This window comes from Chlorocebus sabaeus, chromosome 8, assembly GCF_047675955.1.
Source record: "Chlorocebus sabaeus isolate Y175 chromosome 8, mChlSab1.0.hap1, whole genome shotgun sequence".
NCBI classification, from domain to species: Eukaryota; Metazoa; Chordata; class Mammalia; order Primates; family Cercopithecidae; genus Chlorocebus; species Chlorocebus sabaeus.
The window spans coordinates 102,809,338-102,824,323 of NC_132911.1; the positions used below are offsets into that span (position 1 = coordinate 102,809,338).

The window sequence follows — 14,986 nt, forward strand, 5'->3', positions numbered from 1 at the left end:
TTGCTGTTGTAGAATTAGTTATATATGTGTTTGATAGATTCTGAAGTCCCTAAGGACAGGATACAAAGATAAATATATCTAATTTATCCTTGTAAATCCAGCAATTGGCATGTAAGAGCATTATATAAATGTTGAATCAGGACAGGAAAAAAGTACTCATTTGCAATTATAAATAAAGGGATAAATTTCAAAAATATGTATAATTTATTTGTTTCTGTTACTCATATTGAAACCCCATTAAAACTTATACCTAACATGAATGATAATTTAGTATACATTGTTTAGTAGGATGGAGAGGATTATAAGGGTGATTAAGATTAATCATTAAAGGTGACCAAGATAGCTTGGATTGAAAATAGTGTTTTAACATATAAACAACAAATAGGGGAAAAATTAAGAACCTTTTTATTTATTTTGCACTTACATAGAGATGGATGTTGTTTAAAAGCTTTCGTTAAGTAATTTTTTCTTTTGCTAGAGCCATAAATAAGAATTCTTTGGAGACTGTCAAGTAGTTTGTTTTGACATCAGCTAAAGAAAGAAGAATTTATAGTTTTAAACTACTAGTTATTAATATTTTTAAATGCTGTTTGAGAATGCAAATTATGAAAATTGGTTATGTAGTTTTCAGAGCTAAAAATAAAATTATGTTGATCTTTCTTTCTCCTGTAGCTACCATGAACTGCATATATAAAATGTTTTTCTTTATTGTTGAATATGATTGATGGTTTTCTTTTTCTTTCTTTAAAATAAAAATAGGATGACCATGAAAGCTGTGGTTCTAATTCCACCAACCGTAGTACTACTGAGAACACAAAATCATCAATCAAACCACGGAGAATTCAGCAGGCTGCTCCTACAGATCCTGACTTACCACCAGGTAACTTCTAATGGGATCGATAAAATCAAACTTCAATTTTTGGCCGGGCATGGTGTCTCATGCCTGTAATCCCAGTGCTTTGGGAGGCCAAGGTGGGTGGATCACTTGAGGTCAGGAGTTCAAGACCAGCCTGGCCAACATGGTGAAACCATGTCTCTACTAAAAATACAAAAATTAGCCAGGCGTGGTGGCATGCACCTGTAATCTCAACTACTCTGGAGGCTGAGACAGGAGAATCACTTGAACCCGGGAGGCGGGGGTTGCAGTGAGTGGAGATCGTGCCACTGCATTCCAGCCTGGGGGACAGAGTGAGACTCTGTCTCAAAAAAAAAAAATTGATCATTGTTTTAGTCCTTTGTAGAATATATATTTTTAGTATCATAAAACTTTTAAGCTGTACGTGCACGTGTACTTGTGCGTGACTTCTGAACAAATTGGGTCCAGAGCCTTCACAAATGGCTTTCATTCAAATTTTGATCCTCTTTTGCAGTAAGTTGTTCTTTGAGTTTCTTTCTTACAGTTTAAGCAAAAAACTAACAGTCTCTTTGTTCCCCTTGTGTCTTGATAACAGAGAAGAGACACTAGATTATTCTGAGTTTCTGGAAGCGCTAAAATTCACTAATGGAATCACAGAGTTTTGTAACTGAAACAGACCTTATATATCATCTCTTTTATTTCCTGAAGTTTTTATTTAGGTGGGACAGTAGTGGGTTTCATGAAACAGTTTCTTTGTAAACATTTGAAGAAAAAAACTGATCATCACATGTCAGCTCTGTGGCCAAGATGCATTGCTGCCTTTTTACAGTTAGGAATTGTTTATCAGTCACTTCTGTTTTGATTTTATTTATTAGTGACTCCTATTTTTGTGAGATGTATTAGACATTGATATATAGTTGTTTTCTGTGCTGAAGTTTTATAAGCTTTCTGCTACTCTCATTACTTTTTGGCAGTCTTTTGGCACCATTTACTTGTAAAAGGCTAGAATTAGGTATATCATTTTATAGACCCCTTCCCTCAAATACATGTCCTAAGTTACATTTGAATTGAACACTGTTAACTAGTCTATAGTGACATTAGTACTGATGGTTTGTGTTCTTCAGAACTCTATTTTACAGGTCTTTGTTAGCCATCTGGCTTCTGGATAGATGAATTGTTATAAGCTGGGAAAGGTGTCAGAAGAAGATGTTTTACTTCTAAATGTTTCTATTTGTGCTTAGAGTTGTGTGATGGTTCCAGAATTTTAAAAACTTTTTCTTAATAACTCCTTGCGAAAAATCCTGAGAAATTAAATTAAATTATGAATTAAACTGTAAATGTTATTTTTAAGCAGGCAATCCTTTTGTCCCTCCAAATTTATGATTACATATTTTCTGAAGAGTTCCTATAGCAGCTCATGTATAGAAGCATTGGGGTCTCTCTCAATGTCCTGGCAAAGAATAATCAATTGTAGGTTTAATTGTTGACTTGTTCTATATTTTGTTTTTCCTAAGAAAAAACAAGAAAATTAAAGCTATTGTCAATTGTTGATTTCATAGTAACCTTCTATGGGGTAACCTGCATGTACTCAAAATAGGTCCCAGACTTTTAATGATTTTTTATTGTCTGTATTAGAATTTAGACTGTTATTCAGAATTGGGAGAATTGGCCTATTTTTGTGGCACAAAACATGAAATCATCAATATAACATAAAACATTCTTTTTTTTTTTTTTTTTTTTTTTTTGAGACCCAGTCTCACTCTGTGGCCCAAGCTGGAGTACAGTGGTGTGATCTCAGCTCTCTGCAACCTCTGCCTCCCGGGTTCAAGCGATTCTTCTGCATCAGCCTCCCAAGTAGCTGCACCACCATGCCCGGCTAATTTTTGTAGAGATGGCGTTTCACTGTGTTGGCTAGGCTGGTCTTGAACGCCTGGCCTCATGTGATCCACCCGCCTAGGCCTCCCAAAGTGCTGGGATTACAGATGTGACCCACCACGCCTGTTCTAAAACATCCTGTTTTTAGTAGCATTTAACAGAATTGTGTTCTACCTGAACTACTTGAGGTAGTTTTTAGATTAGCATGTGCTTTTCTACCTTTTACCTAACAGGAGGACTCATAGTCTCTTTTATGCTGACATAAATCACAGTTAAGAAGTAACTGAAGCTGTTGGCCAGTTACTGGGTGGCAGAGCAGCTAAACTTAATTTTGCCAAAAGTAAAAAAAAGGGATAATTTGAGAATCCAGTTGGATAATAGTAAATCATGTCATTATTTAAAGGTTAACTCATATGGTTATTTGAGGAGTCTTTTCAGGCAACCTTATCCTTCTTGGGAATTATATTAATTACAGTTCTTTCATGGTAGAGATAAATTCCTGCTTTTGAAATTTTCTGGGGAGGTTATTTCTCCCAGCATCTGTGTTTACAGTTTTGCAGTTTGGGCATTTGTATAAATCCAGAGATGATTTTTGAGAAGTTTTTGTGTTGGCAATAGACAGTTGTTTTAATCTTTTGAAGAATAGGTAGTTCTCTATTAGGAAAAGAATGTAACATCCAGCATCCGCTTGGCAATCTCTATTCTTGGCATCTAGAATAGTCTTTTTCAAACCAAGGATCCTGACCAGTTAGTTTATTGTTAAAACACTTTAGTGGGTCATGGCAAGCATTTAAAACTATATGGCATTGAATAGAAAGCCACATAGCATGTTTGCTTATATTAAAACTTAGTAATATTTCAAGAAAGTATATGAATGAATGTGCTTGTGCTGCGTTACAGTGTAATATTTCTTACTGGGCGAAGGTTAAAAGAGTTTGGTTCTGACTGATTTGAAGCAAACATTTTCTTTCAGTTAATGTTATATAGGCCAAGAACTTTACTGTTGTTAACAGTTTATTAATATCATCATTAATAACTTTATTAATAACAGTAAAGTTTTAAATTGTGGGCTTAGTACCTCCTGTAAGACATGCTGACAGTTTCTACTTAGAGAGTTTAAGTGTATTGCATTCATTCATTCATTCATGCGTGCATGCTTCTTCAGTGCCTTCTGCATTTTATTTCGGTGTAAAGTGAAACCACTTCTAAACTGGATACCTGGGTTACTCAGTTCTGTACTCTCTGAATTATATACCCTTCACTTTTATTGAAGTACCTTATAAAAAGCTGCAGTTGGTGGGCTGTTTCTGCATGTCTCTAAAATGGCTTTAAAGGACATTTTAATTTTTGAAAAATTTAAGTTATTTTAATTTTTTAAAAAGTTTAAAGTCATTTAGTTTTTTTCATCATCTCTTAATTAACTGTTACTTTTTTTCCAAGTAATTACTCATTTAAAAAAAAAATCCCTACTTTTTTTGCCTGCTAGAGGAAGCTCAGAGACAAATTTTATGTTCCATTATATAGCTTCAGCTGTCTTGGTATTGTCATATAATTATCTCTTTCCTTTTCCTTTCTCTTTTTCTTTGTGTGTGTGTGTGTGTACACAATGGTAAATCATTTTGTTATTTAACAGTTAAGTCATACGGTTATTTGAGGACTAAGTTTTGGCAGCCATATCCTGCTTCGGAATCATATTACAGTTCTTTCATGGTAGAGATAATTTCTCTACCAGACACTTTAATAGAAATATTTAGGGTAGAGTTAAACTAAAATCCGTGTTGCCCACTGTGTGAGAAGATATGACTTAGGCTTTTTTTTTTTTCCGAGATGAAGTCTCACTCTGTCGCACAGGCTAGAGTGCAGTGGCATGATCTTGGCTCACTGGAACCTCCGCCCACCAGGTTCATGAGATTCTCCTGCCTCAGCCTCCTGAGTAGCTGGGATTCCAAGCATCTGCCACCATTCCCGGCTAATTTTTGTATTGTTATTAGAGATGGGGTTTCACCATGTTGGCCAGACTGGTCTCAAACTCCTGACCTCAGGTGATCTGCCCACCTCGACCTCCCAAAGTGCTGGGATTACAAGTATGAGCCACTGTTCCTGGCTGTGACTTAGTCATCTTTGATTGTCATCATCTAGCACAGGGGTTAGCAAACATTTTCTGTAAAGGGTCAGTCAGTAACTATTTTAGGCTTTGCAAGTGATATGTTCTGTCACAGCTGTCTCTTCTCATGTAGCATGAAACTAGCTATAGATGATTAATAAAATTATGAATGTGGCTGTGCTCCAATAAAACTTTATTTATAAAACCAGATGGCACAGGCCTTCTTTTGCTGGCCCCTAATCTACAGCGACATCTGGTTCGTAATAGTCATTTACATGTTTGAACCATACAAAATCATGCAGAATTTTCCTCAGGCTTGCATAATTAGATTTATGGTCACTGAAATTTGGAATAAGAAGTTATCTCAAGTTATCTGGTATAGTGGTCAGTTATTTCTAGGTCATGGATCATTGGAAATCTGTTAAAAAAAAGAAGTGCTACATATGCACATTCAAAATTTGCTTATAACTTCACATACTTGCTGAAGTCTATCCATAGGCCCATTTAAGCCTTTGATCTAGCCTACTTTGTGAATGAGAAAATGAAAATTCAGATATTTTGGTGTACATGGAGAGACATTGCTAAATTAATAGTCATTTACTTAGATTTTTCTATTTCCAGTAGAAAATATTGAATATGATGTAGAGAACATAGTTTGTGTTTGTGTGTATGTGCTTAAATGCTTGCTATCTTGGCCTTTAGGGCTTGGTTTTTGAAAATACTGTTGAAGAGAGTTTAGTAATAGTTGGAAGATATGTTAAATAATTTAAGAATATTCCAACTGTTCAAGAACCTGAGTCAAAATTGATAGTTAATTGCTATAGGAGATACCACAAACATTTCCTATTTGCCTTTTTTTTTTTTAAAACGTAACAGTGACAAATTATACAAGTTACAGTAATATTAGCTGGTAGACAAAGTAACCTCTAATTTTTAGCGGCTTATCACAATAGAAGTTTTATTTTTTTATGTACCAGTTCAAAGCAGTGCTCTACCAGGAATCCAAGCTTCATTCGTTCGTTCATTCATTCATTCATTTGTTCATTCATTTATTTGAGGTGGAGTCTCACTCTGTCACCCAGGCTGGAGTGCAGTGGTGTGATCTTGGCTCACTGCAACCTCTGCCTCCCAGGTTGAAGTGATTCTCCTGCCTCAACCTCATGAGTAACTGGGACTACCAGTGTGTGTCACTGCTCCTGGCTAATTTTTGTATTTTTAGAAGGGATGGGGTTTCGCCATGTTGGCCAGGCTGGTCTTGAACTCCTGACCTCAGGTGATCCGCCTGCCTCGGTCTCCCAAAGTGCTGGTGTTACAGGTGTGAGCCACTGCGCGAAGCCCAAGCTACTTTTATCTTGAGACTCTGCTATCTTTTAGGCCAGACTTTGGATTCTGCTGCTTTCAGCCTTTTCAAGAAGAAAGAGTCTGGAGAAGACCTATCTGCTTCTTAATATCCCCAGGCTAGAAGTGATGCATATTCCTCTGAGGAAAACTATTTGCAGGGATATTACTTATGACTTAGAAGTTAAATCTCAGTAGCAATTCCACATACCTGAAGTGGGAGCACAAATTACTGATGGATAGCTGCTTCTCTGCCATACAGGTGTTCTTTCTTATTAATGTATCAATCCATTTTTAAATGGATTATGCTTCAAACTATTACTTTGTGAATAACCTTTAAGATAGCTGATGTTTATATTTTATTACAGAAAATGTCATTAGAGAGCCTTTATTTCGTTTTAATTTGACTGAATTTCAAAGTATTGCTCAGTGGAGACAGGCTGTTTATTTCCTTAAATGTGTATCACTATGTGAACAATACGCTAGAGCAGCTCATTGAAGGCTATTTTTGCCCTCAAAGAATTAACTGTTTAGGATAGGAGCCTTTTAAACTATCAACCACAGTACAAAGCCAAAGGGAGATGAGCTCTAATGAACCACAAATAATATCTTTTGGGCACTAAAAGGAGGGAGTTGTCATGTCCGTGTGTGTATGGCTTCTGAACACACACATAAAACAGAGGCAAGACAGATCAAAAATGAAAGTATGGGAGATAATATAAGAGACAAATAGTAGTCAAAAATAAATCTGTATCTTTGTATGAAAATGAAGCAAAAATAAAAAAATTAAAGACAAAAGACATTAATGGAAATAGGTAATAAAGATACTAAGTTATAATAAAAGATATAGTTCTCCAGAAAATACACGTTGACTTTGTATGTACCTAACAATCTGACTTTGAAAGGTCATAAATCAATCAGGAAAAAAAAATCTCCAAATTAGATCATTGGATATCAAAATTTTGTTTTAGCAGACACATGTAAACTCTGCACTAGGCACGTAAGACAGTATACATTTCTTTTGATGCACACATTGAGTATCTACAGATATTAACAAAGACTTGGTTGAAAAGGAAGTCTTGAGAAATTTCAAAGCATCAGTATCGTGTATCATTCTCTCTGACCACAATGTGATTAAATTAGAATATAATTATTGATGTGTTTGAATTTACACCTGCCATTTAATTTGTTGTTTTTCTTTGGTCACTCTGTTTTTTGTTTCTGTTTCCCATCTCATGCCTACTATTTACTTTTTCAGAGTCCTGAAGTAGCTGCTCCACACATTCTCTCCAGGTTTTATGGCTGCAGTCACTGGGAAAGACAGGATAGAGTGCTTACTTTATCTTACCCAGAACTGAAATCGGTTAACGTGGTGTACAACCTTTTAGAGAGTCTTTTCTTCCTTTATACACACACATTCACACATATGCACACACATACACTTTTTTGTAACCTAAATTTTTCATTTAATGTTATGCCAAAAACATGTTTCCAGTTTTTTTACATTGTTTTTTTATATCATTTTTTTACGTTTTTTCCAGTTTTTTTACATCGTAGTTTTTACATTGTTATTTCAGTCAGTGGCATACAATCCTGTTGTGTAACTCTTCTACAGTTTATTCAGCCAGTCCTTTTTTTTTGTTTGATATTTAGGTTATTTGTTATTTTTAGTTTTGTAAAATGCTTTAGCAAACATATGTAGGTAAGTCTTTGCATACACCTCTGCTTATTTCTTTAGGAAAAATCCTTTCCAATTTATAGAGTCAAAATTTGTGAGCACTTTTAAGGTTTTTGGCATAAAATGGCTAAATTACTTGGTGAAAAGTTTGTAACAATACTTTATTCCAATCACATTTTTAGTCCAATAAAAAACATCTCTTAAACTTGTATAGGTGGAAAATGCTATCTCATACATTTTATTGCTAATTGGGATTTCCATTTTTACCATTTTCTTTTTATCACTTTTTTGTATAGGAAAGCTAATTTTTATATTTTGTTAGCTGACCAGTATTCAGTATTTTTTAGTCTCTTCTTTTGGAGCTTCTATATAAAAAGTACTGTCATCTTTGTGAAATGACTTTTTTCCCTCCTTTGCAATACTTATACACTAATTTCTCTTTTTTCCCTTTATTTCATTGTCTAGAACTTCTGTGACCATCTTAAATAATACAGTATCACCAACTCACATCTGTGTTTTTTTTAGCTTCTACAGTAATTGCCCACAATTATTATCTAGTTACTAAATCTGATAAACGTTTTTAATTCATATTTTATTGGGCCTGTCTATAACATTGACAATAAAGATTTTTTTATTCTTGCCCTTTTAACAAACTTTTTATTTTGAAACAATTTCAGCATTTCATAAAAGACAAGAACATTCTAAAGAACTTATTTTCCCTTTAACCATTTGAGCATAAATTTCCTATCTGATGCTACATAATGCTCAAATAAATTTTACACCAAAAACTTGACTAAGATGTTTTTATGTACTGTAACCAAGTCATCAACTGTGGAATTTCTGATTATGAGCAACTTGGCTTCCCAGTGACCACATCAAGATGAATCAATTGCAGATGGTGTCTCTTTATAACCAAAAAATTTTGATACATGCCATTTAAGACTATCAGAGAAATAAATAACATATAATCTTTTTTCTCTAGGATTTCACAGTTTATCAGAGAAGATAACCAAACATATACACAAGCAAATGACTAATAGTAGCATAAGCCCAAGAAAAGTCATAGAGGCATTTCTCTTTAATGTTGAGGTATAGGATGGAGGACATTGGAGAAGACAATATAAGGCAGAGGAAAATTATACTGCACCTGAACAAGAAGTGTGAATGGACAAAAAGTATTCTAAAAAGGAGGAAGAACACGAGCAAAGTTAGTGAAAATTTAGTGTTTTCAACTGGTTCTGTGGACATAGATGTATGTTTGGAAGAAGGGGTTATGTGAGGTATGGGGAGAGGTAGATAATAAGAATTTCTGGAGAAAGGTTAAGTAGCAGGCTGTTTTAGAGCCATCTAATATTACATCTTGTAAGGTCTCATCCTTAGTGTGACTTTCCATTTTCAGATGCTTGTGGAGTAGACCTGGATGATTATTATGTTATTCGAACAAATATAGTCTCAGGGAGTCTCTAAGTATGGAGTGATGAGAGCTATTAGATCTGCTTGACACTATCTTGTAGCTTGCATAGAAGCGAGTTACTTTGAGGGATTATAGAGACAGTGTGTCATTTATTCCACTGATAAGTTTCTGTTACTTATTTTGACATTGCATTTTTAATAAGGAAATAGAAATAGTCTTCTACAGAAGTAGTTCTTTCGATATTTATTTCTTTTACTTTGGTGAATTGGCTTATTCGTCTCAATTTGTATGTCAGTTTTATAATACAAAATGGAAAGAAAAAAATATATATTATTTTGAGACAGAGTTTCACTCCCGTCACCCAGGCTGCAGTGTGATGGTGCAACTTTGGCTCACCAAAACCTCCACCTCTGGTGCTCAAGCGATTCTGCTGCCTTAGCCTCCCGAGTAACTGGGACTAAAGGCACATGCTGCCACACCCAGTTAATTTTTGTAGTTTTGTAGAGACGGGGTTTTACCATGTTGCCCAGGCTGGTCTTGAACCCCTGAGTTCAAATGATCTGCCTGCTTCAGACTCCCAAAGCGCTGGGATTATAGGTGTGAGCCACCATGCCCAGCCAGAAAATATTTTTAAAAAGATGAACAATCCATCAGTAGTGTTCTATCAGTTAAAATACATATTTTATGTTTCTATTACTTTGCATTATATTTCTGTGCTATTTCTGATACTGTTTTAAAGATAATAAAAACTCATGAACGCTTACGTGGTTTTTAAGAGTACTCTATTGGCCGGGCATGGTGGCTTATGCCTGCAATCCCAGTACTTTGGGAGGCTGAGGTGGGCGGATCACGAGGTCAGGAGTTCGAGACCAGCCTGGCCAATATAGTGAAACCCTATCTCTACTAAAAAAATACAAAAATTAGCCTGACATGGTGGCACGGACCTGTAATCCTAGCTAGTCAGGAGACTGAGGAAGGAGAATCACTTGAACCCGGGAAGCGGAGGTTGCCATGAGCCGAGATCGTACCTTTGCACTCCAGCCTGGACAATAGAGAGAGAGACTCCATCTCAAAAAAACAAAACAAAACAGTTCCCTATTCATGACAGGTTTTTGAGAAATAGGAAAACCAATATTAGTCATGGTCATTTGACTTCTTGGAAACGTATTTATTTTTGAGATGGAGCCTTGCTCTGTCGCCCAGGCTGGAGTGCAGCAGTGCGATCTCGACTCACTGCAGGCTCCGCCTTCTGGGTTCACGCCATCCTCCTGCCTCAGCCTCCTGAGCAGCTGGTACTACAGGTGCCCACCACCACACCTGTCTAATTTTTTTGTATTTTCGGTAGAGATGGGATGTCACCATGTTAGCCAGGATCGTCTCCATCTTTTGGCCCACCTCGGCCTCCCAAAGTGCTGAGATTACAGGTGTGAGCCACTGCGCCTGGCCCTATTTTTATTTTTAAAAATCTGCGTTGAGTAGTAATAATATGGGGTTAGGTACCTTCTAAGGTTAAAATTTTGATACTTAAAATTTCTTTTGGAAGTCTCATTTGTTAAGAATTATTTTAGCATCTACTCATGAAATAGTAATTGTTACTTTAAATCTATTAATATTTTGAATGTTAATTTTATAGCATGTGATAATTGGCACTCTAAAAGCTGCTAGTAGTTTCTATATAGGAGAAAAGCTCGAATCTAAGTTGTATTAAATTTCTTTCCTATTTGCATCATTGGGAATGAATGAAGGAGTTGGGTTTTGCAAACATGTTATGGCTGAATAGATTTCAATAAGCTTTCTCCCAGCAGGCTTTAGTATACGTGTTAACAATGTCAGTTGCTGACAGAAGTTGATTCTGTTTTGTCCAGTAACATTCTGGGTTAAAGAATACAACCATATGGTAATTTCATGAAATAGCTAAAATTTTAATTACCTTTTAAATAGTTTCCTTTAATAGTGGAAATGCATTGCCTTTTAGTTAGCTTTTTACAGTGGAAAAGATTAATTTTTTTTTCTCCTGGCTTTTAAAATGCTTTTTATAAAGTGTTATTTATATTTTTAACTAAATTACTGAATAATGTATCCATGTACACACCTACGTGAGAAACGTAAGTGAGATTATGAAGTATTCCACAGTAGCATGAAATTAAAAGAAAAAATTTGGAGATTCTAAGCAAGCCATGAAGAAATAGAATGTTCATTAATTACTTTTAGTGTTTTGAGTTAACTAGTATTTCTGTTTCTTTTTCTTATTTCCCTGTGTTCTTATTCTACTTTTATACATTCTCCTTCCTTCCTTACTTCTGTTTTTTCATTTTTCTGTCTTCTTCATGGTAGTATTTAAAAAATATTTCTTTAACTCTTCCTGTCTACATTTTCTTCATTCATATTTTCCCCTCTACTCTATTTTAACATTAAATATTAGTAAGTGAATAGAGTTGAATTCATTATGATGGTCATGTTTCCTCTATCCCAGGCATAACTTTTAAATATTTTTATGGCTAAACTAGGAAGAGTTGATGGTAGCTGGTTTAAAAAGAAGCTTAAGCTTAAAGAAGCCCATCTTTTAATATACTGTATAATCAGCATTTAGTAACATTGTTTCATTTTGGAAAATATTTACATAATACAATAAGCAAAAATCAAACAAAGTACTTGAAGTATAGGATAATCATTGTATGGGATCTAGTATTATGTTATCAAAAATATATATGGTCTTTGTGGTTTCTCTTAGTGTGTGAATACTTCACTATGGAACTTCTTGATAATGACATTTGTTGGGCTGGATCTGCTACTTACTAACTGTGTCACTTTGGCAAGCCTTTTAACCTATCTGAACTTTAGTTTCTCTTTGGGAAATATGCTAAATAATACCCACCTTTCTCATACATTAAGTTCAATAACATTTTAAGAAATAATTATTTACTGAGAGATTTGTGGCTAATTAAAATCTTTCTTTCTATTTTATAGGTTATGTGCAGAGTCTGATTAGACGAGTTGTAAATAATGTAAACATTGTGATAAATAATCTCATATTAAAATATGTTGAAGACGATATCGTTCTTTCAGTCAACATCACTTCTGCAGAATGTTACACAGTAGGTGAATTATGGGATCGTGCATTCATGGATATTTCTGGTGAGTAAATATCAAGAATACTGTATATTTTTCCATAATTGAAACAATTGCTTTAACTCTTAACCTTTCTTTGGGCCAACTGACTTGCTGGTAAATGTTATCAAATCTTCATGCCTCCAGTGTGGAAAAAGAATGCACATATACAAAATGTTGCATATGATTACGGGAGGTTAGGAGACACTCCAAATTCAGAAATCTATACTTGTGGGTTTTTTTTGTTTGTTTGCTTATTTTTGAGACAGGGTCTGGCTCTGTTGCCCAGGCTGGAGTGCAGTGGTGTGATCTCAACTCACTGCAACCTCTGCCTCCCAGGCTTAAGCAATCCTCTCACCTCAGTCTCTTGAGTAGCTGGGACTACAGGCACATGCTGCCATGCCTGGCGTTTTTTTTTTTTTGAGACAGAGTCTTGCTCTGTCACACAGGCTGGAGTGCAGTGGTGCGATCTCGGCTCACTGCAAGTTGCACCTCCCGGGTTCACACCATTCTCCTGCCTCAGCCTCCCGAGTAGCTGGGACTACAGGTGCCCACTACCATGCCTGACTAATTTTTTGTATTTTTAGTAGAGGTAGGGTCTCACCGTGTTAGCCAGGATGGTCTCCATCTTTTGACCTTGTGATCCGCCCGCCTCGGCCTTCGGAAGTGCTGGGATTACAGGTGTGAGCCACCGCGCCTGGCCAAATTTTTGTGTTTTTTGGTAGTGACAAGGTTTTGCCACGTTGCCCAGGTTGGTCTTAAACTCCTGAGCTCTAGTGATTTGCCAGCCTTGGCCCCCCAAAGTGCTGAGATTACAGTTATGAGCCACCATGCATGGCCTGTACTTGTTTTTTAATACTTTTAATTTTTATTTTCTTACCTGCCACATGCTTGTTTCAAATGTGGTGTATAATACAATCATGCATTCCTTAACAACAGGGACATATTCTGATAAATGCATCTTAGATGATTTTGTTGTTATGCAAGCGTCATAGAGTATACTTACACAAACCTAGATGGTATAGCCAGTACACACCTCAGGTATATGGTATAGGCTATTATTGCTCCTAGGCTGCAAACCTGTACAGCATGTTATTGTGCTGAGTACTGCAGGTAGTTGTAACACAGTGGTATTTGTGTATCTAAAAACAGAAAAGGTATAGTAAAAATATAGTATTATAATCTTATGGGACAACCGTCATAGATATATGGTCTGTTGTTGACTTAGGTATTGTTACGCAGTACATGACTATATTTTATAGTGCCATGGGTTGTAGCAATAAAAGTTAAATGATATTTAGTTTGAATTGTTTATGTTTTTGAAAGGTGAAAGGCATCATGTTGCATTTACAAAGCTTGGTGAAGGCAAGGTAATATATCTGATTGATTTATGTTTTAGGCTTGTGTATTCCAAAGCACATTTGGAATTAATTTCTTCTTTTCCTTCTCTCTCCCCCACCATCCCCCCTCCCCTCCCCCTTTCATCCTCCCTTCCCTCTCCTCGCTTCTCCCCTGCCCCCTCTCCTCTTCTCCTTTCCTTTTTGAGGAACGGTCTCATTCTGTTGCCTAGGCTGGAGTGCAGTGGTGCTATCTTGGCTCACTGCAGCTTCGACTTCCTGGGCTCAGGTAATCCTCCCATCTCAGCTTCCCAAGTAGCTGGGACCACAGGCGTGCACCACTATGCCTGGCTAATTTTTGCGTTTTTTGTAGAGATGGGGTTTTGCCCTGTTGCCCAGGCTGGTCTCAAACTCCTGGACTCAAGTGATCCACCCGCCTCAGCCTCCCAAAGTGTTGGGATTACAGGTGTGAGCCACCATGCCAGGCCTGGAATTTCTTGGTTGTCCTGAAGCCTCTTTTTATCTCTTTTTGATATTTAGTCATATATTCATTTATTCATCATAAATCCCAGTTAAAGGGTTAAAGCAAGGTGAAATTGAGTCTCAAGAGTGTTTAATTTGCCTGATTAAGGCATATAACTAGGAAGCAGCAGAACTGGAATATAGTTTTATTATTATGTGTTTTTTTAAGCTTTAGTCTTCATATTTAACAAAAGGAGAATCCTGATGTTACAGCTTTGTTATGACATAAATAAGAGTGTAGGTAAGGCCCAAACATCATTTCTTATATATTGTTAATGCCTCCTTTGCATCTTCTGTGGAAAGAAATATTTGATTAAAAGGCTGGAAGAAGCAGCTATGGAAAATAGAAAACAAATAGAACAATGTAGGATTGAATTAATGAGTTGACATTTTTGGTGAAGAAATTTTATTTTAATTAATTAACTTTTTTGACACAGAGTCTCGCTCTGTCACCCAGGCTGGGGTGCAGTGACGCAATCTTGGCTCACTGCAACTTCTGCCTCCCGGGTTCAAGCGATTCTCCTGCCTCAACCTCCCAAGTAGCTGGCACTTTAGGTGCCTGCCAGCATGCCTGGCCCCAAGTAGCTGGGACTCTAGGCACCTGCCAGCATGCCTGGCTAATTTTTATATTTTTAGTAGAGATGGGGTTTCACCGTGTTGGCCAGTCTGTTCTCGAATTCCTGACCTCAAGTGATCTGCCTGCCTCGGCCTCCCAGAATGCTGGGATTACAGGCGTGAGCCACCATGCCCAGCC

The 14,986-nt window shown here is 36.4% G+C and overlaps 1 protein-coding gene across 8 annotated transcripts in view; it reads left to right on the forward strand.

Annotated features, from left to right (window-relative positions):
• Positions 1 to 14,986, forward strand: part of VPS13B (vacuolar protein sorting 13 homolog B) — an 870,718-nt gene that overhangs the window by 49,422 nt on the left and 806,310 nt on the right. For all 8 annotated transcript variants that reach the window (XR_005240849.2, XM_037999868.2, XM_073018246.1 and 5 more), the window contains exons 4-5: positions 760 to 880; positions 12,233 to 12,400. Coding sequence is in view for 7 of the 8 variants with exons in the window: in XM_037999868.2 (XP_037855796.2) it covers positions 760 to 880; positions 12,233 to 12,400 (289 nt within the window). In the remaining variant the exon portion in view is untranslated. The remainder of the gene's footprint in view (positions 1 to 759; positions 881 to 12,232; positions 12,401 to 14,986) is intronic.